This window comes from Pongo pygmaeus, chromosome X, assembly GCF_028885625.2.
Source record: "Pongo pygmaeus isolate AG05252 chromosome X, NHGRI_mPonPyg2-v2.0_pri, whole genome shotgun sequence".
NCBI lineage: Eukaryota > Metazoa > Chordata > Mammalia > Primates > Hominidae > Pongo > Pongo pygmaeus.
This window is the reverse complement of record NC_072396.2, coordinates 20,325,879-20,351,662: the sequence shown is the minus strand read 5'-3', so window position 1 is coordinate 20,351,662 and position 25,784 is coordinate 20,325,879. Positions and strand designations below refer to the sequence as shown.

The following is a 25,784-nucleotide window of genomic DNA, read 5'->3' as shown; positions in this document are numbered from 1 at the left end:
CAGACTGGCCAGCATGATGAAACCTGTCTCTACTAAAAATACAAAAATTACCCAGGCATGGTGGTCCATGCCTGTAGTCCCAGCTACTCAGAGGCTGAGGCACAAAAATCGCTTGAACCTGGGAGGCAGAGGTTGCAGTGAGCCGAGATTGTGCCACTGCACTCCAGCCTGGGCAACAGTGTGAGACTATCTCAAAAAACAAAAACAAAAACCAAAGAGAATTAATACATTCTAATTGCGGAACTTCTGGACTCAATGATTCTCTATCCCACTCTCTACCTGGTGGTAGTGAGGTAGGCACAATTTCTAGCAATGGTCCTCAAGATTCTACTCTTAAGTCCCCACAACTTGTACATGTGATGAGCTATCATTCCAGTGATTTTGTTATGTTATATGGCACAATTGACCTTTAAACAGGGAGGTGATCCAGGTGGGCCTAACATGAGTCCTTAAGAGCAGAGAACTTTCTCCTGCCTAGTGGCAAAATAGAAAGTCAGAGGAGGACTTGCTGCTTTGAAGAGGGAGGGGTCATGTAAGAAGGAAATGGGCAGCCTATAGGAGTAGAGAGTAGACCTTGGCTGGCAGCCAGGAAAGAAATGGAGACCTCAGACCTACTGCCGCAAGGTGCTGGATTCTGCCAACAACCTTAGTGAATTTGGAAGTGGGTTATTCTTCCAAGCCGCCAGATAAAAGTCTAGCCTATTCACGTCTTGATATTGGCCTGTGAGACCTTGAGTGAACAAAGAACCCAGTTGAGCCTATCGGGACTTTTGACCTACAGAACTGTGAGATAAAAAATGGGTGTTGTTTTAGGTAACCCATGGCAGCATTCCCTCATCTGCTGGCATGTCGTCAGGGGAGACTGACTGGGGATTCTGGACTTCCATCCCCATCCTTCCACTCAGCAGTGGTAGGCAGCTCCCCTTCCCCACTAGAGAATGGGGAAAATCTTGGAGACGAGGGAGCTGAAGAAAGGAATTAATTAAAGGAATATTCCCTGCCTGCATTAGAAGTCCTGGGCAAACAACTCCTAACCCACCTGCATGTGAATCTGACTAGAACAAACATGCCAAAAAGTTTAGCAATAGAAACTTTAACACAGAATATCACCCAGGTTTTCAGAATGACCTCTAAGTAACAGAGATGAAGCAGACCAGAATAGTACTGCAAGGGCTCTGAAATCAAACTATCGTTAAAACTGCAGCCAACAAAAATAGCCCAGAATATGCGTACTTAGCCTCAATAGGGTTAATGCCTGCTAAAATTTAAATAGTATCTAGAGTCTTGTAAGATAATAACCCAAATGCCCAAGATACAATTTAAACCATCAGTTGTCATACCAAGAACCAGGAAAATCACAACTCGAATGAGAAAAGCCAATCAACAGATACTAATACTGAGAAGACTCAGATGTTGGAATTATCTGACAAAGGTTTTAAAGCATCTGTCATAAAATTGCCTTAATAAGCAATTTCAAACACTCTTGAAACAAATGAAAAATTAGAAAATCTCAGCAAATCAATAGGTTTTTTAAAAATGGAAGTTATTGAACCAAAAAATAAACAAGTTAAAAAGCTCACCAGATGAGCTCAATAATAGATGACAGAGGAAAGAATCAGTGAACTTGAAAATGGATCAATGAAATTTACTTAGTCTGAACAACAGATAGAAAATAGTCTGTAAAAAATGAACAGAGCCTTAGAGGCCTATGGGATAATAACATCAGATCTAACATTTATGTCATCGGAATTCCAGAAGGAGAAGAGAAGGTTATGATAATAAACAATATTGAACGAAATGATGACTGAAAACTCACCACATTTGGCAAAAAGCATAAATCTTCAGAATCCAGAAGCTGAGCAAAACCTAAACAGGATAGACCTAGAGAAATCTATGCCAAGATACATACTAATCAAGCTTCTAAAAATGAAAGGCAAAGAAAATGCAGCAAGAGAGACATGACATATACTTACAAGGAAGAATGATTTGAATGACAATGAATTTCTCCTGTAAAATAGTGGAGTCCAGAAGGAAGTGCACAACATTTTCAAGGGCTGAAAGAAAAGAAAGATTAACTCTGAATTCTTTGTCTGGTGAAAATATCCTTAAGGAATGAAGAGAAAATGAAAACATTCTCAGATGAAGGAACACTAAGAGAATTTATCAATAGGAGACCTATCCTTAAATAATGCCTAAAGAAAGTTTTTTAGGCTGGGCACGGTGGCTCATGCTGGTAATCCCAGCACTTTGGGAGGTTGAGACGGGCGGATCACGAGGTCAGGAGATGGAGACCATCCTGGCTAACACGGTGAAACCCCATCTCTACTAAAAATACAAAAAAATTAGCCAGGCATAGTGGCGGGCACCTATAGTCCCAGCTACTCGGGAGGCTGAGGTAGGAGAATGGCATGAACCTGGGAGGGGGAGCTTGCAGTGAGCCGAGATCGTGCCACTGCGCTCCAGCCTGGGTGACAGAGTGAGACTCCATCTCAGAAAAAAAAAAAAAAAAAAAAAAAAAGTTTTTTAAACATAAAAGAAATGGTAACAGAAGAAAGTTTGGAATTTCAGAAAGGAGAAAACAGCAAATGGGTAAAAATAGGGAGTATGTATAGCAGGCCAAGTATAGGGTATGTGTCATTAATTTGTTGTTGTTGTTGTTGTTGAGACGGAATCTTGCTCTGTTGTCCAGGCTGGAGTGTAGTGGCACATTCTTGGCTCACTGAAATCTCTGCCTCTCAGGTTCAAGTGATTATCTTGCCTCCGTCTCCTGAGTAGCTGGGATTACAGGTGTGCACCACCACGCCTGGCTAATTTTTGTATTTTTACTAGAGACAGGGTTTCACCATGATGGCCAGGCTGGTGTCAAACTCCTGGCATCAGGTAATCCACCTGCCTTGGCCTCCCAAAGTGCTGGGATTACAGGTGTGAGCCACTGTGCCCGGCTTGTATCATTAATTTTTAAAAACATGTTTGATGGTTGAAGCAAAAATTATATCATCTGGTATGGTATCCAATATATAGAGAGGTAATATGCAAGAAAATTATATTTAAGAGGTGGGGAGGACGTAAAAGAACCTAACTGGAAGTAAGGTTTTTACACTTCACTGAAATAGGAAAATGTTGATCGAAGTAGTCTGTGATAAGTTACATATGTATATTGTAATAACTAAAAAACTCTAAAAATCACTAAAAGTATAACTGTACAAAGAGATATACTAAAACTGCCTATAAATAAAAGGAAATTCTAAAGAATGTACAAGTAACCCACAGGAAGACAAGAAAAAGGAAACAATGAAAAACAGAGTGAACAAACAGAAAACAAATAATACAATGGCAGGTGTAAGTCCTAACATGTCAATATGTGTTTTAAATATACCAATTAAAAAACAGAGATGATAGATTAAAAAAAACTTGACTCAACTGTATGCTGTTTGTAAGAAACTCACTTCAATTATATTGATATAGGCATGTTGGAAGTAAAAGGTGGAAAATACATACTATGCAAATATTAACTTTAAAAAAGCAGGGGTGGCTACATATAATATCAGATAAGGTAGACCAGAGAGCAAAGAAAATTACCAGGGACAAAGAAGGACATTACACAATGATAAAATTGTCATTCCACCAAGAAGACATAGCAGTCCTAAATGTGTATGGGCCAAGCAACAGAGCTGCAAAATATATGAAGCAAAGACTGATAGAACTAGAAAATAGACAAGTACACAGTTATAGTTGGCAACTTAGCATCTCTTTCTCAGCACTTGACAGAATTACTAAACAGAAAATCAGCAAGGGTATAGAAGGCCTGAACAACATAATCAACCAAGAAGTTGTAATTGATGTTTACAGAATATCCTACACAGAAACAGCAGAAAACACATTTTTTTTCAAGTACCCATGAAATATCTGCCAAGTTAAACCATATCCTGGGTCATAAAACTAACCTCAATATATTTAAGGGAATTGAAATAATAAAAAAGGTGTTCTTTGACCATAAGTAATCAAGTTAGAAGTCAATAATGGAAAGATCAGAAAACCTCCAAACACTTGGAAATCAAATCACACACTTCTAAATAATCCACAGGTCAAAGAAGAAGTCTCAAAAAGATTAAACAAATACATAGAACTGAATGAAAATGAACATACAACATATTAAAATGTGTAGGACACAGCTAAAGCAGTACTGAGAGGAAAATTTATAGCACTAAAGTTTACATTAGAATGGAGGAATGTTCTCAAATCAATAATCTAAGGTCCTACCTCAAGAAACTAGAAAAAGTGAAATAAACTGAAAGCAAGCAGAAGAAGGAAATAATGAAGATAAGAGCAGTAATCATTGAAGGTGAAAACAGAAAAACAACAGAGAAAATCAATGAAAAAGCCAGTTCTTTAAAGACCAATAGGCTGGGTACAGTGGCTCATGTTTGAAATCCCAGCATTTTGGGAAGTGGGAGTGGGAGGATCACTTGAGCCCAGGACTTTGAGACCAGCCTGGGCAGCATAGCAAGACACTATCTCTCCAAACAAAAAATAATAATAATAATCAAAAAATTAGCTGGACGTGGTGGTGCATGCCTGTGGTCCCAGCTACTCAAAAGGCTGAGGTGGGAGGATTACTTAAGCCTGGGAGGTTGAGGCTGCAGTGAGCTGTGATTGTGCCACTGCACTCCAGCCTGGGTGACAGAATATGATCCTATTTCAAAATAAATAAATAAAAAGATCAATAAAATGGATAAACCTCTAAGAAGACAGGCAAAGATGAAAAAGAAGACACAAATTAGCATATTAGGAATAAAACAGGTGATACCACTACAGATTCTGCAGCTATTAAAGGGACAATAAGAGAATACCAAATTATATGTACATACATTTGACAACTTAGATGAAATGAACCAATTCCCTGAAAACTACAAACTACCAAAACTTACCCAAAGTGAAATAATGTCAATAGTCCTATAACTAACTGTTAAAGAAATTGAATTTGTCATGTAAAAGCTTCCAGAAAAGAAATATCCAGGCCTAGAGGTTTTTCGTCATAATTTCCACCAAACATTTAAAGAATTAGCACCAATTCTGCATAATCTTTTCGAGAAAATAGAAGAGGAGGGAATGTGTCCCAATTAATTTTATGAGGCCAGTATTACCTTAATACCAAAACCAGATAGACAGCACAAAAAAGAAAACTGCAGGCCAATATCCCTCAAGAACATAGACACAAAAGTCCTCAGCAAAGTATTAGCAAAACAATCCAGCAACTTATAAAAAGAATTATATACTATGACCAAGTGGGGTTTATTCCAGATGTGCAAGGCCACTTCAGTGTTTGGAAATCAATCAGTGTAATCCATGATATCAACACGCTATGGGAGAAAAAAATCAAATCACATAGTCAGATCAATTAATGAAAAAAATTGACAAAATTCAACACCATTCATGATAAAAACTCTCAGCAAACTAGGAATAGAGAGGAACTCCCCCAACTTGATAAAGAGCATCTACAAAAATGCTGCAGTTAACACCATATTTAATGGTGAAAGACTGTATACTCTCCCCCTGAGAATGGGGAAATAAGGTAAGGATGTCTGCTCTTACCAGTCTCATTCAATGTAATACTGGAAGTCCTAGCTAGAGAAAAAAATAAAAGACATATGAATTGGAAAGGAAGTTGAGAAAAAAATAAAAGACATATGAATTGGAAAGGAAGAATAACATCTTATTTGCAGATGACGTGATTCTCCAGTAGAACATCCCAAGAATTTACCAAGTAACTCCTAGAATAAGTGAGTGCAGTAAGGTCACAGGATATAAGATCAAACACACAATATTTCTAGATACTAGCAAGGAACATATGGAAACTGAAATTAAAAACACAATGCCATGTACAGTCTCTCCCAAAATAATTGAAATACAGTTATGCATTGCTGAACAACAGGGATATGTTCTCAGAAATGCATTGTAAGGTGATTTTGTTGTTGTGTGAACATCATAGAGTAGTATACTTATACAAACCTAGGTGGTATAGCCTACTACACACCTAGCCATATTGTATGGCCTATCACTCCTAGGCTACAAACCTGCACAGCATGTTACTGTAGGCAGTTATGACACAATGGTAAGTATTTGCATATTTAAACATATCTAAATATTGGCTGGGCACTGTGGTTCACACCTGTAATCCCAGCATTTTGGGAGGCCAAGGTGGGTGGATCACTTGAGGTGAGGAGTTCGAGACCAGCCTGGCCAACATGGTGAAACCCCGTCTCTACTAAAAATACAAAAATGAGCTGGGCATGGTTGCCTGTGCCTGTAATCCCAGCAACTCAGGAGGCTGAGGCACGAGAATCGCTTGAACCTGGGAGACAGAGGTTGCAGTGAGCTGAGATCTCACCACTGTACTCCAGCCTGGGCAACAGAGCAATACTCTGTCTCAAAAAAACAAAAAACCATATATAAATATAAAAAAGATACTTAATACAATAGAAGTGTGGTATTATAATCTTATGGGGACCATTGATGTATATGTTGTCTATTATTGACAAAAACAATGTTATGCAGCATATGACTATACTTAGGTATAAACTTAACATGTACAGGATGTGTATGCTGAAAACAACAAAATGTTGTTAATAGTATTCAAAGAAGATCTAAATAAATGGAGAGACATACCATATTTTATGGATTGGAGTCAATGTGGTAAAGATGTTGATTCCCCCAAATTAACCTGTAGATCTAATGCAATTTCTATCAAAATTCCAGCAAGATTTTTTTTTGTAGCTATAGACTAGTTTATTTTAAGATTTATAAAGGAAATCAGGAGAGCTACAATAGTCAAAACATTTTGAAAACAATTTTGAAAAAGAAGAGCAAAATAGGAATCTACCCAATTTTATGACTTACTTTAATAGTTATAGTAATCAAGACAGTCTAGTATTGACACAGGAATACACATATAGATAAAGGAATGGACTAGAGAACCCAGAAATAAACCTACACAAATATGCCCAAGTGACTTTTTGACAAAAGGGCAAAAGCAATTCAATGGAGGAAGGATAGCCTTTTCAACAAATGATACTGGAGTATTTGGACATCTATAGACAAAAAAAGTGAAACGGCCTAAATCTAACATCTTATTAAAAAAATTAACTCAAAACGGATCATGGATTTAAATGTAAAACATAAAACTATAAAAGTGTTAGAATTAAACATAGGCAAAAATTTTGGGGACCTAGGCCTAGGTGAAGAGATCTTAGATATCATACCAAAAACAAAATCTTTTTTGTTTTTGCTCTGTCGCCCAGGCTAGAGTGTAGTGGCACATTCTCAGCTCACTGCAGCCTCGAGCTCCCAGGCTCAAGTGCTCCTTATGCCTCAGCCTCCCAAGTAGCTGGAACTACAGGAGTGAGCCACCACGCCTGGCTAATTTTTTGTATTTTTTGTAGAGATGGAGTCTCCCTATGTTGCCCAGGCTGGTCTCAAACTCCTAGACTCAAGTAATACACTGCCTTGGCCTCCCAAAGTGCTGAGATTACAAGTGTGAGCCACCACACCTGGCCAACACAATCTATTAAATAAAAAAAGATCAATTAGACTTCATCAAAATGTGAAGAGGATGAAAAGATAGGTTACAGACTGGGAGGAAATATTTGCAAACCACATGTCTGACAAAGGACTTGTATCTAGAATGTGTAGAGCTCTCAAAATGCGACAGTAAGAAACCAAAACAATCTAATAAAAATGGGTGAAATACACGAACAGACATTCACTGAAGAGAATATGCAGATGTAAAATAAGCACATGAAAAGATGTTCATCATTAGTCATTAGAGGAATGCAAATTAAAACCACAACGAGAAATAACTATGTATCTATTAGAATGGCCATTAGGATGGCTAAATTAAAAATGGTGATAACACCAAATGCTGACAAGGTTGCAGAGAAACTGGTTCTCTCATATATTGATGGTGGGAATGAAAAGTGGTCAGTCAGTTTGGAAAATAGTTCGGCAGTTTGTTATAGAACTATGTGCTTCCCATAGGACGCAGCAGTTGTACTTTTGGACACTCATCCCAGAGAAATAAAAACTTAAGTTCACAGAAAAACCTGTACACAGATGTTCATAGCAGCTTTATTTGTAATAATTGCAAATTGGAAATATCTTGAATGTCTTTGAGTGGATGAATGGTTAAACAAGCTCCGGTCCAACTATACCATGGAATACTACTCAGCAATAAAACAGAATGAACTGCGGATACACACAACAACTTAGATAGATCTCAGGGGCATCGTGCTTTGTGAACAAAGCCAACCTAAGATGTTACACACTATATGATTTCATTTATATTACATTCTCAAAATTACAAAGCTATAGACTTGGAGAGCAGATTACTGGATGTCAAGGGACAATGACAGGGTGTGGGGAAGACTGGTACCACAATAAAGGGGTAGCATGAGGGAGTTCCTTTTGAAGATGGAATAGTTCTGTATCTTGATTGTATATTGATTGTGATCCAGTGTGTAGATTTGTGCAAATCTACACATTGGATCAAGTTGCAAAGAGTTACACACAAATCAGTGTATGAAATGACTGATGAAAACAGAATAAGGTCTGTAGTAAACAGTATTGTACCAATGTCATTTTTTTTGTTTTGATATTATACTATAGTCATATATCATCACTGAGAGAAGCTAAGTGAAGGGTTTATGGGACTCTATGCACCGTTTTTGTAAGTTCTTGTGAGTAGATAATTACTTCAAAATAAAAATTAAAAAAAATCTCCAATGGGTCTCAACCTTGGCAGCACACGAGTATCGCCCAAGGAGCTTTAAAAATCCCGATGCCCAGGCTGCGTCTTAGTCTCATATTTATCTCTGGTTGTGAGTCTCAGCATTAGTATTTTTTAGGATTTCTAACTCTTGTCCTTCTTGTTTTCCATTAAATTAAAAAAATAATAACCACCACCAGAACCATACCACTTTCCCATACACTGCAGTTCTCCAGCCCTTTGTGGGTGATGGGTGATGAGTGACAGATGACAGGTGTTTCGGTTCTTTCTCAGGAGGTCAGACTCTGTCATCCTGTTGTCATGTCTGAGGCTGGGATTTGGGGAAGCCCCACCCCCAGCTTTGAGCAGGTCCAAGGAAGCATTATCACTTGGCCTGTCTGTGGTTGGCCTGGAGACTGGAGGGCCAATGACAGAAGTAGAGTTGGGAGGAGAAAAGAAGGATGGAGGAAGAGAGAAGTGGGGGTGGAGTGTGAGAGGAGATGTGGGCCTCAGAGACCCTGTTGAGCCTCACCCTGGGCCTAGTCTCTTGGGGCAAGCATATTTGAGGAGGAGAAAGAAGGGGAGGGGAAGATGAATGTTGGGGGCGGGATTGCAATTTATGATAGGGAGGCCAGGAAAGGCCTCATGAAAAAGGTGATTTAAGTCAAGACTTGAGGATGTGAGGAAGAGCTTTGTGGGGATCTGGGGGAAAGAGCCCTTTGGGCAGTGGGAACGGCATGTGCAAAGGCCCTACGGAGGAGGGTGTCCCTGGCTTGTTGGAGGAACAACAGAGAGACCAGTGCACCACCAATGCCGGAGGGAAGAGGGCAGGGGAGAGCAACAGGAGAAAGGGTTAGAGCACATAGGTTATAGGGCTCCAGATCAGGGAGGGCCTTGTGACTTGTGACTCTGAGTGAGATGGGAAGTAACTGGGGAGGTTGATGTGACCAGAGATGTTTTAACAGGTTCCCTCTGGCTGCCGCGTTGAGAAAAGACTGCAAGGGGGAAGGGTGGAAGCGAGGAGAGCAGTTTGGAGGCCCTTTGCAGGAATACAGGGGAGACCAGGGGGTGGCAGTGGGAGGGTGAGAAGTGGTCAGATTCTGGATATTTCTGTAAGTACAGCCAACGGGATTTGCTGGTAAGACTGGGGATGTGGCAGGAGAGGAAGGAGGGAGAGATGACTCTAAGGTTTTTGTCCTGTGCATTGGGAAGCATGGTAGGGATGTGGGTCTGGAGTGTGGGGGCCAGGTCCAGGCTAGAGATAGGAATTTGCACAGCTGCCCGGCTGTCAGCCCAGGCTCACCACAGAACCACCTCTGGCACTGCAATTCCTGTTTGATGCAAGGATGGCTGCTTTTCTTACCTGTCACCCTGTGATGTGAGATCATGCATTTAGAGCAACTTGGTAAATATTAATTTGTCAACAAATATTAGCTATTAATATCAGTATTAAGCCACTCCAAGATACTGGAGAAATACTTAGATGGTGTTTAGCAGTTTGGTACTGTAGGATTCGGATGCTGAGATGGAGTTAGGAGTACAGGAGGTTTGTTTGGGGGCTGGGGGGATAACAGCCTTGAAAGATGAGAGACCAGAGGAGCAGGGCAGGGAGAGCCTCAGGTGGTGATGCCAGTCTGTCCCGGCCAGCCTAACAGGGGGCTCCTGGACAAAAATTGCTCCATGAAAGCAAAGGAGAGATGCTAGCCAAAGGGCACAAACTTGCAATTACAAGATAAGTTCTGGAGACCTGCTGTGCAGCACGGTAACTAGAGTTAATAATCATCCATTACATACTTAAAATTTGAGAGTAACTCTTACGTGTTCTTACTACAAAAAGGGAACTCTGTGAGGTGATGAGTCTCTTAATTAGCTTGATTGTGATCATCATTTCACAGTGTATATATATATCAGATCATCATGTTGTACACCTTATATTAATACAGTTTTTCTTTGTCAATCATACCTCAGTAAGGCTGGAAAAAAAAAAAAAAGAAATGGGCAGAAATGGCCAGGCTCTAGGACTGCACTCCCCAGATTAGTGACCAGCTGTTGGCTCCTCAGCAAGAGCATGGCCTCTGCTAGAAAGAAAACTGAGGCAGATCCCGAAGGTGCAAGTTAGTTCTTTCCTTCTTCTTCTTCTTCTTTTTTTTTTTTTTGTTTGTTTTTGGAGACAGGGTCTCACTCTGTTGCCCAGGCTGGAGTGCAGTGGCGCGATCATGGCTCACTGCAGCCTCGACCACCAAGGCTCAAGTGATCCTCCCACCTCAGCCTCCTGAGTAGTTGGGACTACAGGCGCGTACCACCACATCTAGCTAATTTTTTGTTGTTGTTTTTTGAGGCAGGGTCTCGCTCTTTCACCCAGGCTGGAGTGCAGTGGTGCGATTTTGGCTCACAGCAACCTCCGCCTCCCAGGCTCAAGCAATTCTCCTTCCTCAGCCTCCTGAGTATCTGGGACTACAGGCGTGCACTAACACACCTGACTAATTTTTGTATCGTTTGTAGAGACAAGGTTTCACCATGTTGCCCAAGCTGGTCTTGAATTCCTGAGCTCAGGTGATCCGCCCACCTTGTCTTCCCAATGTGCTGGGATTACAGGTATGAGCCACCATGCCCAGCCCCAGCTATTTTTTTTTTTTTTTTTTTTGTAGAGATGGGGGTCTCACTATGTTGCCCAGGCTGGTCTCAAACTCCTGGGCTCAAGCAATCCTCCTGCCTTGGCCTCCCAATGTGCTGGGATCACAGGTGTGAGCCACTATGCCGGCCAAGTTCTTTCTTGAAGGAACATATGGGCAGTACATCTCTAGGGCTACCCAGAAGACATTTTGTTTCACTTTAGCTTCTTAACTCACAAAGGGATTTGAAATAGTATATTGCCCCACTCCCAGGCTAAGGGGTAAATTTCATCATCTTTATGCCACTGAGGGAGATGAGATAAATTCTTGAGGAGAGTTCAGGGAGAGTGAAGGTGAAGATGTGAAAGTCTCTTTAATGTGTAGTCACAACATGTACTAGCACAAAAGTCACACAAACACAGTTATTTGTGGAATGAGATGTATGAAGTCAACCCGTTTTTGCTCTTAGCTGTCTATTTTGCTCGTCATGAAGGAGAGCTTTTCATTATTGTCATGCTTCCTCTGGGACCACCAGGATTTTCTCATGAAGACTAACAAAGAGATGATATCATGTGTCTGGGAGTCAGGGTGAAAAACAAAGTGGACTTGCCTGAGTTTGTAAGCTGAGAAGTTGTCCGAGTCAAACCACATCCTGCCCTGGGTTTCTAGAGGCAGGTGGTCCCAGATGGAGACCCAGAGCTGGAGGAACCGTGCCAATGCTTTCCTAAGAGCCGTGCTCAGTTCCCAGGGGGTGTGGGGGAGGCCCTGGTGACTATGTCCTCTTTACACTGAAGTTTTCTTCTAGGGAGGCCACAACTCACTGGTTGCCAGTAAAGGTTGTGAAGTTGGTTCCGGTTCCAGTTGTGGCTGTGCTGTGAACCAGCTGTGCCACTGGTGGCCATGCTGAAGCTCTTGGGGTTGTACTTTTCCTGGCTGTCAAACGAAGCCATGGTCAAGATCTGAGATAGCTAGTGCAGGTAGGTACTATCGGTGCAGTGGGGGCCGAGTCAAAACCAAAGAGGGACTGTTTTTGCATATCATGGAAGAAAAAGTAAATTAACATTAAAACCATGTTTAAAATATTTATTAGATGTACATTTTAGTTGTGATTATACTACAACATAATTGGAATTGATGAAGTATTAACATGTGAACATATTCTTAGCAAAACTGGACATGTTTGGAGAGTACCTTGTCAAGAGTGTGATGCCTGCTGCCAAAGGCTTTGGTCCAGTGGGATTTGCTTTCTGACCAGATAAGATTTTATCTTAGACACAACATCCAAAATCAATAGGCTGACAGATTATTGGTAAAAGATACATTACAGCTGTTTAAAACCATGAACGCTATCAAGTTCTAACTGCTAAGCCTGTAGTCATATTGTAATATTGGGACCCTCATGGGCACAGATATGAAAGGAATCAGGATGGTAGCTGTCGTTCTGTAATTGCTGTTTAACAGCCTGGCTTATATTCACGATTCAATCTTTTTTTTTTTTTTTCTTGCTTCCACAATTCAATCCTTATTTCTGTCAGCTGCAAAATCGTGAGTGTGCGCACAAGTTTTTTTCTCCTCCAGTCTTGAAACTGGAATAATTGCCAATCTGCCTATTAAAAAAAATACATCTGCCCTATGAAAGTAGTTTCAGCTACTCTGTGTTAAATGAGTGATTACGACATTAGGCTCTGGTTGCACGTAATACTAATGCTGAAACGCTTGAATATGGAGGTTCGTGTGGTTTCAGATGTTGAGAAATCACTTCTTTTTGCTTATTGACATTTTTCCAAGGACTGCTCTGTTATTTGGTTTAAAATGTCACATGACAGCTGATCTCTTTGGTGCATATAATCCATGCAATTATAGTGTGAGCTTCTGCTGTCAGTGGTGGTTAAAAATGCATATACCTCACTCCTTTTTTAGCCTCTGATTTTTTTTATTCAATTTAACTCATCCTTTTATTTTAAAACTTGAATTTGAATGGGTTCCATTAACAGATATTTTAAGGTGACAATCAAGTCTAGGGCGCTGCCAGCTTGAAGCTGAACACAGTCCCTAGCCCTCAAGCTGGATGTGAGATCTAATTTCGGGCATGTTGCAGTGCAGAGATGTAGCTGATTTGTAAACAGCCCTTGTGACAACGTAATACAGTTGACAAGTGATGGTTCTCAGGCAGGGTGAAGTGTGTTATCTAGCTGTCTGAGTGATCACCCTGATTGCAGTTCCACCTGGGGTGCATCTCACAGAGCCACACATGATAATTAAAGCCACAGATTCATCATTGGTAGATTCAGCCCATTTTAGTCTCATTACAGACAAATTTAGTCTTGTCTTCATTCATTATAATGAAAGTCACACGAAGATTCACTTTACTATAAACTATATTCTTTTTCCCTTTTAAATGGAATGTACAAGTGAATGTTAAAGCATAAAAGTACTTGCAAGTCACTCGCTTTGCTAATGAGAATGTATGCAAATGTGGTGCATGTTTGCCTTTCCTGGACTCAGCCCTATGACCTATCCCTGTGTCTGTCCTGATGGCAGGGATTGGTAGATGATTTATGTTGGCCCATCTCTTCCCAGAGTGGCTAGAATAGTCTTACGGACATAGAAGGACATGTTAAATATTCATCTGGTTTAATTGAATTTAATACACAATCCTTAAGATTAATCTGCACTTCTGGAGTTACTAAATGGGTCACTTTTTAGTAGCATATCATTTATTTGCTATTATCTGAGATAGTGAATTATTTAAGTAAAAAGAGAATGTTCTTTCCCTGAGGTGGATCTTACCAAGCTGCTGCTGCTTTCATTTACAGGTGATTACCAATTATATTAAATTAGGAATGTGGGTAAAAGGAAGCATGGTAGTCTGATGTTTGGTTACTAGGTGTTGCATAATATACTGCAATCTGGGATCTGGCACTTGCTGGTTGACCTATGGTCTGCTGGCACATGCATTATTAATTTTCATTTTCCATGAGTATTAATGATGGTTGGATATCAGTTTAAAGAATAGTGAATCAATTAACATGTAATTTTCATATACTTTGATTTATAAACATGCACATTTTAAGATACATTTGTTTTCTTTTAGAACATTAATTTTTCCATTTCAGTTTCTCCTTTCCCTTGATACTGACATTTTTTTTTCTTTTCTTTTTTTTTTTTTTTTTAAGACAAGTCTTGCTCTGACGCCAGGCTGGAGTGCAGTGGTGCGATCTCGGCTCACTGCAACCTCCGCCTCCCGGGTTCAAGTGATTCTCCTGCCTCAGCCTCCCAAGTAGCTGGGATTACAGGTGCACGCCACCACACCCAACTAATTTTTTGTGTTTTAGTAGAGACAGGGTTTCACCATGTTGGCCAGGATGGTCTCGATCTCCTCACCTCGTGATCCGCCTGCCTCGGCCTCCCAAAGTGTGGGGATTACAGGCGTGAGCTACCGTGCCTGGCTGATACTGACATTTAATGGTGTATTGGAGTGATTTATATTTTTTCAGGACAGTTTCTGAAGTGTTGCCAAAAATGCTGGTTGTATTTTAAAATTCAGGTGATTTCTGTAAGTTATTGAACAAGAACCAAGTGCTGTACACATACTTCAGTCTATTTATATTATAGTACTCTTTTCTACCGTGGCCACCTACAACTTAATTTTATAATTTGAAATGTTACTGAACCATGAAAATATAAAAGAGCATATAACCAACATCTAGCTACCCACTACCTAGTTCTATCAAATGTTGCCATTTTGTCATACTTACTTCTGATCCTTAAAAAAATAAATAAGTAGACTTCTGATTTCAGCTCAGAGATGTAGAGAGCTGCAAAGATGTCCCTCCCACGCTTCCAAGAAAAAATCTGGACAGATTGGAAATTAACAGAGAACTGAGTTTGCAGAGCAAACGACCATTTCAAAATCTGAAAAGAGGTGCCTTCTGAGACACAGGACAGGACCTGAGCATTTGTTTACAGGAGCAGAAGCCACCAGACCCCATAGAAGTAGGTAGGAAGATTAAGCTAGAAAATTTGACAAATTGCTGGAGGCTGAGTGTGGGCTAACTTGAGAGTGTGAAGTCTTGAGGGCAGCAGTTGTGGGGGAGGGGGTCCTATCCCTTTGCAGGCTTTTCTTCCAGGAACCCCATTTGGCTCTAACTGGGAGGGTGAGGGAAAATTCAGAGAAAACTCATGGTGCTGGCTCAGGAACCACTGAGCAATCTACTTAGACCCTTCTCCTTTAAGGAGCAAAAGGCTTATTCTGCAGAGGAAGGCTATGGTATGAGGGCCCTGGTGAATTAACCATTGCAGCTGGGGGATGGAGCTCCCCTTCAGCCCCTTCCCCACTGTATCTCACCTAAAAAAAGGTCTTTAAGTGGGTGGTAGACTGAGAACATTGGTGATACCTGCTACAGCTGGGGGTTTGGGGTGGGAGGAGCTCTATCCCTAGGGCAAATACGTTGTGAAGCCTACACCTTCAAGACACAGGCCCGCTGTGTATATTTTAGAGACTGAGACTTGGAATATTAGAGAACTGCCCTTCTTCCTTCACCCCACCCGCAGGCTAGCAAGCCCCCAGGAATAACAGTGGGTTACAGCAGGGAGATCTGCAAGAGACAGGCTCACACTGGGAACAGCATAAAGGAAAGCCCCAAAGCCAAGAGAGGGGACAAAAAAGGTCACTAGAGGAATTTGAAGTTTTTGATGTTCATAGGAACAACAAACCTCAACGCAGCTCAACTCCTGACTAGATTAATATCAGTTCCACACTAAGGGCTTATTTACCTCAGTATCTGCTACCTTCTGCAAAATGTCTGGCTTTCAACCAAAAATTACAAGGCATGCCAAAAGGCAGGTAAAAGCAGTCTGAAGAGACAAAACACTCGGTAGAACCAGATGCAAATGTGATATAGCTGCTGCAACGATCAAAACACACATGTATCTTACCTAGCTCTATCCACTGAGTGCCCTTTCTGTGACAGGTGCCATTTTAGGAGCCATTTCAGAATGAGCTTAACAAGGTCTGAGCTTTTAGAGAGCTTACACTCCAACAGAGTACAGAGGGCTTAACCACAGACAAGTGAAAAGATAATTATAGATAGTGAAACATGCCATGAAGAAACACAGGAGAGGAAAAAGCTAGAGTGGCTAGAGTGGCTGGTGGAGTGTGTGGGCTGTTTCAGGTGAGGAGAAGTTGGAGCCCACACGTGAATGATGAGGAAGAGGCCCCTGCCATTACTAAGAGCCATCCAAGCAGAGAACAAGAAGTGTAATTGCCCAGAGGTGTGAACAAGGTTGGATCCTCCCTGGGTCTGCACTGTTGCCTTGGAAGGTAAAAGCGCTATGGGCATGGTGCTGATTACAGCAAGCTTTACAATTGTGTTGCTGTCATGGCCAACCTCTAGGGATAAAGTGGTGGGTGAGTTTTCTTTAAACATGTGTAAGAATTACCTGTCTTCCTCCATTTTGAGGGACAAGGAGAATCTGTTAGATCTTGTTTGTAACCACTTCAGGACCTGGTACAGGGTGAAAAGGAATGTGAATTTGCAATTGTGAGTAGATACTTCATCATTTATGCAGTGCAACTGTATTGTTCTTTGTACTAACTCAGCTACTCCTTACCCTCCATCCCTTGCCCCAAGTAGTGATTATTCCTATGTTATAGATGGGAAAACTGAAGCTCAGAGAGGTTGCCTGACTTGAAGATTGCAGATCTGTTAAGGGTTAACCCAGTTATTTGAACTCTGGCAGCCTGAATTCCCAGGATTGTGTTGTGAGAACTAATTAGAAGGACAAGTATTCTTAAAAGTGGAGCCTCTGATGAAAAAGAAAACGGAAAACCAAATATAGCTGTAAAATTCACGTATTAAGTTTATGTGAAAACATTGGCTGCTGAAACTGCCTAAGGAAATGGATTTAGTAAATGCATGTTGAACTATCTATCACTTGTTCATTTGTCATGAGTGCTTAAAATAGATGAAAATGGGTAAATAGTTGCAACATCCCAATTTCTGCTGTGTCTTACTACTATGAATGTTATTGTATAGTATTAATACCATGAGGGCAATGTTGTCTGACACTTCCCTATCTGGAACATTCTGGAAATCACTTTTTGTGATCTCAATAACTGTTAAGTAATTGGTACCAGTCTAGTGGGTTGTTTTGTTTTTGAGATGGAGTCTCGCTGTGTCACCCAGGCTGGAGTGCAGTGGCGCGAACTCCGCTCAATGCAACCTCCGCTTCCCTGGTTCAAGCGATTCTCCTGCCTCAGCCTCTCAAGTAGCTGGGATTACAGGTGCACACCACCATGCCCAGCTAATTTTTGTATTTTAGTAGAGACAGGGTTTCACCACGTTGGCCAGGCTGGTCTCAAACTCCTGACCTCAAGTGATCCACCCGCCTCAGCCTCCCAAAGTGCTGGGATTACGGGCATAAACCACTGTGCCTGGCCCAGTCTACTGTTTTGCAGACTGCATTTTTCACCTGCTCAAATGCTTTTCATACTTTTTCTATAGTAGTGTTTATTTTTTGAGAAGATATGAGACATAATATAAATGAACCATATTAAGTACATGACTGGAGAGGGAGACTGTTACATTGGATTAAGAAGAATGCTTATATCCATTGGTTTTTGTTTTTCACTATTAGGGGAAGAAAAACACCTTCCCAAAAGTACCTTTCTTGATACACCAAAAGGCTGCTGGTATTTGGTAATGATATATTCATTGAGGGAAATACCAGGTGAATGGAGAGTTCTTCAACCATTAGCAATAACTGAGTACCCACTGTGTGCATAGTTCCTTTATCTGTACCATTCATGGGACTGCATGTTAGATGAAGAAAACAGCAAACAGCAAATTTTTATACAGCACTTCCCACGGACCAGAGACATTAAGTTGCCCAAGGGAGCACAGATTGTAAATGGCAGGTCTGGATGTGGGCCGGTGGGTGGCTTAACTCCAGAGTCTGTGTTCTCCCACCCCTAATTGTACTACGGCACAGCATTGTCTGGGTGGCCTTGGCTATGTTCACAAACCTCAAACCAGACGGTAATTAGCATGAGGGGCACCCAAATCTGTCAGGTTCGGAGAACCTGCTGGGAGTCTTGGCTGAGCTCTGTGATGGGGTACTGTGAGGTGTTTTTTTTTTTTTTTTTTTTTTTTTTTTTTAATATGCAGCCATGTCTCAATTGAAACCACAACTTCCTGTGAATGCCTTATGATGTTATTTGAACAAGGCAAATAAGCACATGAATCTTTAAAAAGTTTCAAGTATATTGATTTTTAAGAATGGATGCAATTAGTAGTTCTCATTAGCTCCAGGAATTATTTACCTTGGAATGCTTTGGTTCCACATAAAGCCCTTTAACGCTAAAAGATTTTGCAGGTTCTGCTGCTTTGACTATCTAGAGTTGATTTCGACTGGCAGCTTTAAACATGCGCAGTAATGCAAGTGCCGATGCTGCCAGCACAAATGGAACAATGTATTGCTTTAATTTAAAAAACAGGCTTTGTCTCATTTTTGACTCCCTTTACATTTAATCTGACTAGTCATATTTTCTAGGAGGATGGTGAGGGTGAGAGCAGGATTTGACTCTGTTGTTCATCAATAAAGATCCTGGAAAAAACTGGAATGTGAATTTTGATTGTGCCCTCCCATTTGTAAAGGGGAAACAAAAAACAAAAACCCTAGAAGATTCTGAGGCCAGACGACAGTGTAGCCTTAGGCTGCCTAAACTCAGATGTGCCCTTCTTCCTAAGATCTTGTTAAAAGGCAGATTGTGATGGCAGCGGAGGGGTGGGGGTTGTTGAGGGGGTAGGGTTTGGGCTGGGGGCGGGTAGGTTTGGGGAAGCTGAGATTCTGCAGTTCTAAGAAGCTCCCAGTTGATCCTCCTTTTAGTAGCAATAATTTCTGACACTTTAGACCTAGCTCTCTATCTTCTGGCTGTGTGGATCACCTGGGGGAGTTTAAACAACACAGTTTCTCACAGCCACACCAGACCTAATGAATTAGATCTCTGCAGGGGTGAAACCAGCAGGTATTTGGGGGGGAAAAAAAAGCTACAGAAATCATTTGATAATAAATCTGCCAGCTTTGTTTATTGGGGATGGGGGAGTAATGACAGCTTTGAAAACTTCACTGTTGGAATCAGATTGAGATGTTTAAAGATAAGCTTTTTGACATCCTAAGGGCTTCCACTCCAAAACTACATGAGCTATCTTAGCAGCCACCCATCTTGGAAGGGAACTCACTAGTTCTTTATGAGTATGTCCAAACTGGCTTAAATCAGACAGAGTGGAGAAAAAAAAGAGTACTTAATGGTTAGCTTGCTGACCTGCCTAGCATTAGATAATGTCTGTGAAGGCCCCTGGAGTGCGTCCAGGGAAGCCGGGGCCCAAATATGGAAAAGAGAAGTCATGATTATGAGGTAGGAGTTGCAATTACCATCGTGAATATTTAAAGTGTTATTTCAGCTCTTTCCTACACTCCTGGGTTTGGGGTTTCATTTCTTTTTCTTTCTTTTTTTTTTTTTTTTTTTTGAGATGGAGTCTCTGTCGCCCAGGCTGGAGTGCAGTGGTGCGATCTTAGCCTACTGCAACCTCTGCCTCCCGAGTTCAACTGATTCTCCTGCCTCAGCCTCCCAAGTGACTGGGATTACAGGCACCTGTCACCATGCCTGGCTAATTTTTTTGTAATTTTAGTAGACATGGGGTTTCAGCGCGTTAGCCAGGATGGTCTCGATCTCCTGACCTCGTGATCCGCCTGCCTCGGCCTCCCAAAGTGCTGGGATTACAGGCGTGAGCCACTGTGCCCAGCCTGGGGTTTCATTTCTAGCAGTGTGTGGAGAGCCAGGACAGGTTAGAAAGAAGGGCCAGGGGCTGTCTTTGTTGTGATAAAGCAGATACCACCATGGAGTTTTGCCGCTTTCATGGTATGATTTTATTTTATTTTTATTTTTTTTGATAACTGAGACACCCCAAAAAGTGTCTTCTTAACATTTCGTAAATCTTACTATTAATCTTTTCCCCTGAGGCCAAGCAGGAAGATAAGACACCAGGTAGAGACTTAGCTTTCGCTCTCCTCAAGCTATTGTGTCTCTCTTTTAACTTGGAGTCTTTCTTCAAAACCAAGTGTTTCCCAGTGTTGCATGTGTGACTTTTCTTAGCTCCTTACATTATCTAAGGATTAAAAAGATAAGGGGCTGGGTGCGGTGGCCTATGCCTGTAATTCCAGTGCTTTGGGAGGTCAAGGCAGGAGGATCACTTGAGACCAGGGGTTTGAGACCAACCTGGCCAACATAGCGAGACCTTGTCTCTACACTAAATTTAAAAATTAGCCAGGCATGGTGGTGTGTGCCTATAGTCACCGCTACTTAGCAGACTGTGGTGGGGGAGGATTGCCCGAGCCCAGGAGTTAGAGACCAGCCTGGACAACGTAGTGAGACAATGTCTCTAAAATAAATAAGGGAAACCTCACAATCAGAAAAATAAAAAAAAGTTGGACATTCCCTGTCTTCCTTTTCTGAAGCTTCTACAGTGAGAGATGTTGTGCATTGTCACCATGAACTTCTGTGTCAGGGAGGGTTGGAGTGGAGAAGCAGAGCGCTAAGTGTAATCTGGATAAGGGATTTCCTGCACGTTGTGGACGCTGCCAGTGCAAGCTGCCCCCTGTGTCCTGTGCTGAGTCTGAAGTCACTGGAGGAAGGTGTGGATGAGAGCAAGGACTCCTGGAACCTGCCTCTGGCTCTCACACCCCCAACCTCAATGATACAGTGCCCTGTGGGAGAGATTGGTGCCCTTCCCGAAAGAGAAAGATTAGCCCAGTCCAGTGGGCATCTGTTGAGTGTCTGCTGTGTCTTGAGAGCTGTTCTGGGCCCCGGGGGAGAGCATGAGGGGAGAGAATGACCTGGAAACACACCTTTCCAACCCGTTGTGGTGCGTGCCCAGTACGCTAAGGGAGCACAAAGGGAGGGGGACCTAAGAGCCTGGGGCAGAAGAGGAAGGAATTTGATCAGGTGAAGAGGACAGGCCAGAGCCCAGAGCGAGTGAGAAAGAGGGTATAGTGTGAGTGTGAACAGAGGCCTACAGCTTGATGAGTACCTAGAAATAAGCCTTGCCAGAGTAAAATGGGAAGCGAGGCCAGAAGGTGAGAGGGATCTTGCATGCCCTTGAAAGGAACTTGGACTTTTGGGGTAATTGGGAACCACTGAGGCAGGATTCTAAGCAGGGGTATGCCGCACCATCACATGTGGATGGAGGAAAGTTCCTTCAATCTGTGACCTCTCCTGAATGAGCACCTGCTCCCAGGCAAGGTTTTTATTTATTTATATTTTATTTTAATATTTTGGAGTGCAGTGGTGCGATCTCGGCTCACTGCAACCTCCACCTCCCGGGTTCAAGTGATTCTTGTGCCTCAGCCTCTCGAGTAGCTGGGACTACAGACATGCGCCACCACACCTGGCTAATTTTTGTGTTTTTTTGGTAGAGACCGGGTTTCCTTGTGTTGGCCAGGCTGGTCTCGAACTCCTGGCCTCAAGTGATCCGCCCACCTGGGTCTCCCAAAGTGCTGGGATTGCAGGCATGAGCCACCACACTGAGCCTCCAGGCATGTTCCCCACTGGCCACCCCTCCCCGAGACAGAGCCTTGCTCTGTCGCCCAGGCTGGAGTGCAGTGGTGCGATCTCGGAACACTGCAACCTCTGCCTCCTGTAAAGGGTTCAAGTGATCCTTCTGTCGCAGTCTCCCAAGTAGCTGGGATTACAGGCACCTGCCATCATGCCCAGCTAATTTTTTTGTATTCTTAGTAGAGGCAGGGTTTCTCCATGTTGGTCAGGCTGGTTTCAAACTCCTGACCTCAAGGGATCCACTCACCTCAGCCTTCCAAAGTGTTAGAATTACAGGCGTGAGCCACTGCACCCGGCCCAGGCAAGGTTTTAAAAACAGCTTTGAGGTCTAATTTACGTGCCATGATATTGACCTACTGAGTATCCCAGTCAGTGCTTTTTAATATATTTACAGAGTTGTGTGAACATCTCCACAATCTAATTCTTGAACATTTCCATCACCCCAAAAAGAAACCTGTGCTCATCATTTGCAGTCACTCTCCATTTCCACGCTCAGCCCTAGGCAACCACTCATCTTTGTAATTTCTCCTTTTTCTTTAAGGAGAATGTTTTCTGTAAATGTATTATTTACTTTAAAGAGTCTCCCAAATTATAAACTCTTACTCTTGGCTACCCAGTTACTGCTCAGCCTGTTCCTCCCAGCACACTTGAGATTGCATGGAACAGAAACCTGTCTGGGACTGCCTTAAACACAGACATTTGTTAATTTGCATAATTGGGAGGCTAGAGGTAGGGTGGACCCCAGGGGCAGTGTGATCAGCTGCTCAGTGTGACATCAGAAACCTGTGTTCTTGCTCTCTCTTCCCCCACCGTGTTGTTCTGGCAGTAGCTTCACCCAAGGGCTGGCTTCCCTGTGGTCGTCAGATGGTTGTAGAATGGCGTCCATCTGCAGTGGGGCCCTTTGCTTCCTTGCTCACAGCCTGTATGTAGGAGGAGTTATTTCTTGCAGTCTGATTGGGTGAGCTTTGTACCCACTGCCCACCCTGAAGCAATGATTGGCTTAGAATTAATTAGGCTGTCCTTCCTAGAGCTGCAAATGGGCTCCATGGGGGAATGGATGGGCACTTGTGACCTAAGAGTAGGCTCTGCTGGGGAAGGAGGAAGGGAGCCAGCTCTACTGGGTAGGCAACCAGCAGTGCTCACTGAGGGTTATTGACCAACCGCATTGGATTGTTTGTTTCCTTTCACTTGAGGGCCTTTTTTATGTTAAACGCAAGCGAGGTGATCCTCTGATTTTGAACTTGTTATCTGGGGGAAGGCAGACCAATCCCAGTTCATCCTGGCTGAGTGACAGCGGATTTGATCGTTGATCTCAATAGGCTTGAGAGTAATAATACGTGAGTATTTTTGAAGCTGACCCTAGCTTTACATCTCTGAAAAGTATCAATTCAGATCTCACTAATTCAGGAGGTTCTCATAATTTGGTCAAGAAGTTCGCTGAAGTTTACTTTACCTTTGAACAGTTTTATAGTGAGGGTAATATTGGTGATGGTGGTAACACTAACATATGTGGGAAGTAAATGATTTGAGTAACATTCGAAAAACCTGTTTGCTTTAGGATAGCAATATCTAAATATACGACTAGTAGTAAATAGTAGAAAATCATTCCTATCTAGTTATTAAGTTAGTCCCTTGGAATCTCTCCTTGGGGAAAAAATAAAATCCTGCTCTAAATATGTCAGTATTTGAATTACTGTATGAACTTGAAATTAACAAAAATGGACTTTCAAGTATAATTCATGCTTCACTGAGCCAAATAGACATTCTGCCAGTTATTTGGACTTTATTAAATTTTACTTTATTACTTATATGTAATAAAAAATCAAGGTAAGCCTCTGCTTTGCAAAGTCATTTATTTGATTAGGAGCTGTATTTTAGAGTGCATTTCAGGGCGAGGTTTGTCCACATGTAAGTAATGAGCGTTTGCTGGTGCAGCTCGTAATGGTGAGAACGGATGTTGAAGAAAGCAAACACCATATGCCCTTTGTTTCCCGTGCATGTCCTCTTCTGGAGGCCTGGGTGGAGTGTTTCAGCTGTCTCAAATAATCTCCATTTTGCTGTTACTGCAGACTCTGCGGTTCTCCAGCTCTCTCCTCTCTGATGTTAATTATAACTTCTTCCTAATTAGGTGGCTCTTCCTCCTCCTCAGTCATACAGGTTCCACACTCTCAAGTGCCAGAGATTGGATTACTTTTCACTTGATTTGCGACAGAAATAAGTGCAAAGAATTACAAAAAAACCACCAGTGTGAGTGTGTAGTGGGAGGGGCAGGCGGGTTGGGTACGGGACAGGATGCTTAGAATAATTTTGCTGCCAAGTGAATCAGAGAGACTTGCAGTTCTCGGAGAGCACGGAACTTACTCCTGCCCAGAGTTCAGACACAGCCAGAAATTACCATTTCATACTTCACAGAATGGAGGTTTCAGCAGCCAAAGCCCCAAGTGCCGCAGACTTGCCTGAGATTGTAAGTAAGCCATACATCTGTTTTGATTGTTGTGATGTCTGCATCTTTTGTAGCTTGTTGCCCGACTACTTTGTAGGCCAGGAGGGAGGCATGATGGGGAATTTGGTCTCAGGCCAGTCCTTCCAAGATGGTGACCAACACTGTTTTCCACTTGGCCCCAGGTCTCAGTTTTCTGGTTTGTAGCCAAAGGGTATTTCTTTCACTAAGACCTTGTCTGTGATAGAAGTGGATTCTTTGGCTGAGTTCCTTTTGTAGTGGCATTTGTAAAGATTTTGAATAGCTCTGTCATCTGGTTTGGTGGCTCTTTCCCTCTCTGATCACTATCGACAGCCAGGTGAGTTTTCTCCAGGGGACACTGCACACAGACAGCTGCATTCAGCCAAACCCTCTGCAGGCATCCATTTCTGCAGTGAGGTACCCCCTCTTAGGGGTTGGGAGCGGGTAACATTTCTGATGCAGCTGGCAGATTTGAGAATCTGGGAGGAAGCCAGGTGTGGAATTTAGCTTTCCTATAGTGTGAAGAAATAAATGGGGTGGGGGTAAGAATGAGATGGGAGACAGGAGAGAAAGTCAGCTTGGGGTCTGTCAAGAGCACTGTCCTGTTGCCAGATGCCAACTGAGGTGACGGGAGAGGTTCAGTTCCTTACTCAGCTAACTGTGCAGCCATGGGCCGCTAACCAAGATCTCTCCAAGTCTTACTTTTCTCATCTGAAAATCTCCATCCTACCACCTCATAGGATTACTGGATTGTTTAAAGTAATGAATGTGAAGGCACCTGGTGCTTGGTTGCCATCCTTCTCCTTTTCCGTGGCACTCTATGCCATAAATGCAAGCAGTGTGCTGGGCTCTTTGAGATGCTACCAGTGTTGCTGTCTTGGCTTGTTTCAGGGCAACTTTTGTGGCCACCAAGTTCTCATGGGCAGTGTCATAGGTTTGATCTTGGGGTCGGTCAGTTGGCCTTGCTTAACTATGTAGCCCCAGGTTGCCCTTTTAGTCATGGCCAGGTGACCCGCCTCCTAAAACAAGGTCCTGGGGAAAGGGTATGAGTGAGTCATGGTTATGTCTCATAGATAACGTTTAAGTTAAAGATGATGGGAACTGGGGACCCAAGTTAGGAGGCTGTGTTACAGGTCCTTGGGGAGAGTGATAATTCAAAAGACTCCTTTCCTGTCCAACTTTGAGTTTCCAACTTATTAAAACCTATATTCAGCCAGAGTGAGGGAGAGGGAAACCAAAAGGTAAACCTCGGCCAGGTACAATGGTTTATGCCTGTAATTCTAGCACTTTGGGAGGCCGAGGCAGGAGGATTGCTTGAGCCCAGGAGTTCGAGAC

General features: G+C 42.4%; 1 protein-coding gene across 14 annotated transcripts in view; it reads left to right on the top strand.

Annotated features, from left to right (window-relative positions):
• Window positions 1–25,784, top strand: part of SH3KBP1 (SH3 domain containing kinase binding protein 1) — a 362,174-nt gene that overhangs the window by 63,774 nt on the left and 272,616 nt on the right. Inside the window, exon 1 of one of the 14 annotated variants that reach the window (XM_054471148.2) lies at window positions 24,038–24,452. The exons of 12 other annotated variants lie outside the window; for them this stretch is intronic. In XM_054471148.2, coding sequence (XP_054327123.1) covers window positions 24,402–24,452 — 51 coding nt within the window. In that variant the 5' untranslated portion in view covers window positions 24,038–24,401. Of the gene's footprint in view, window positions 1–24,037; window positions 24,453–25,784 lie in introns of those variants that run through there. One more of the 14 variants, XM_063660176.1, reaches the window with a different exon arrangement.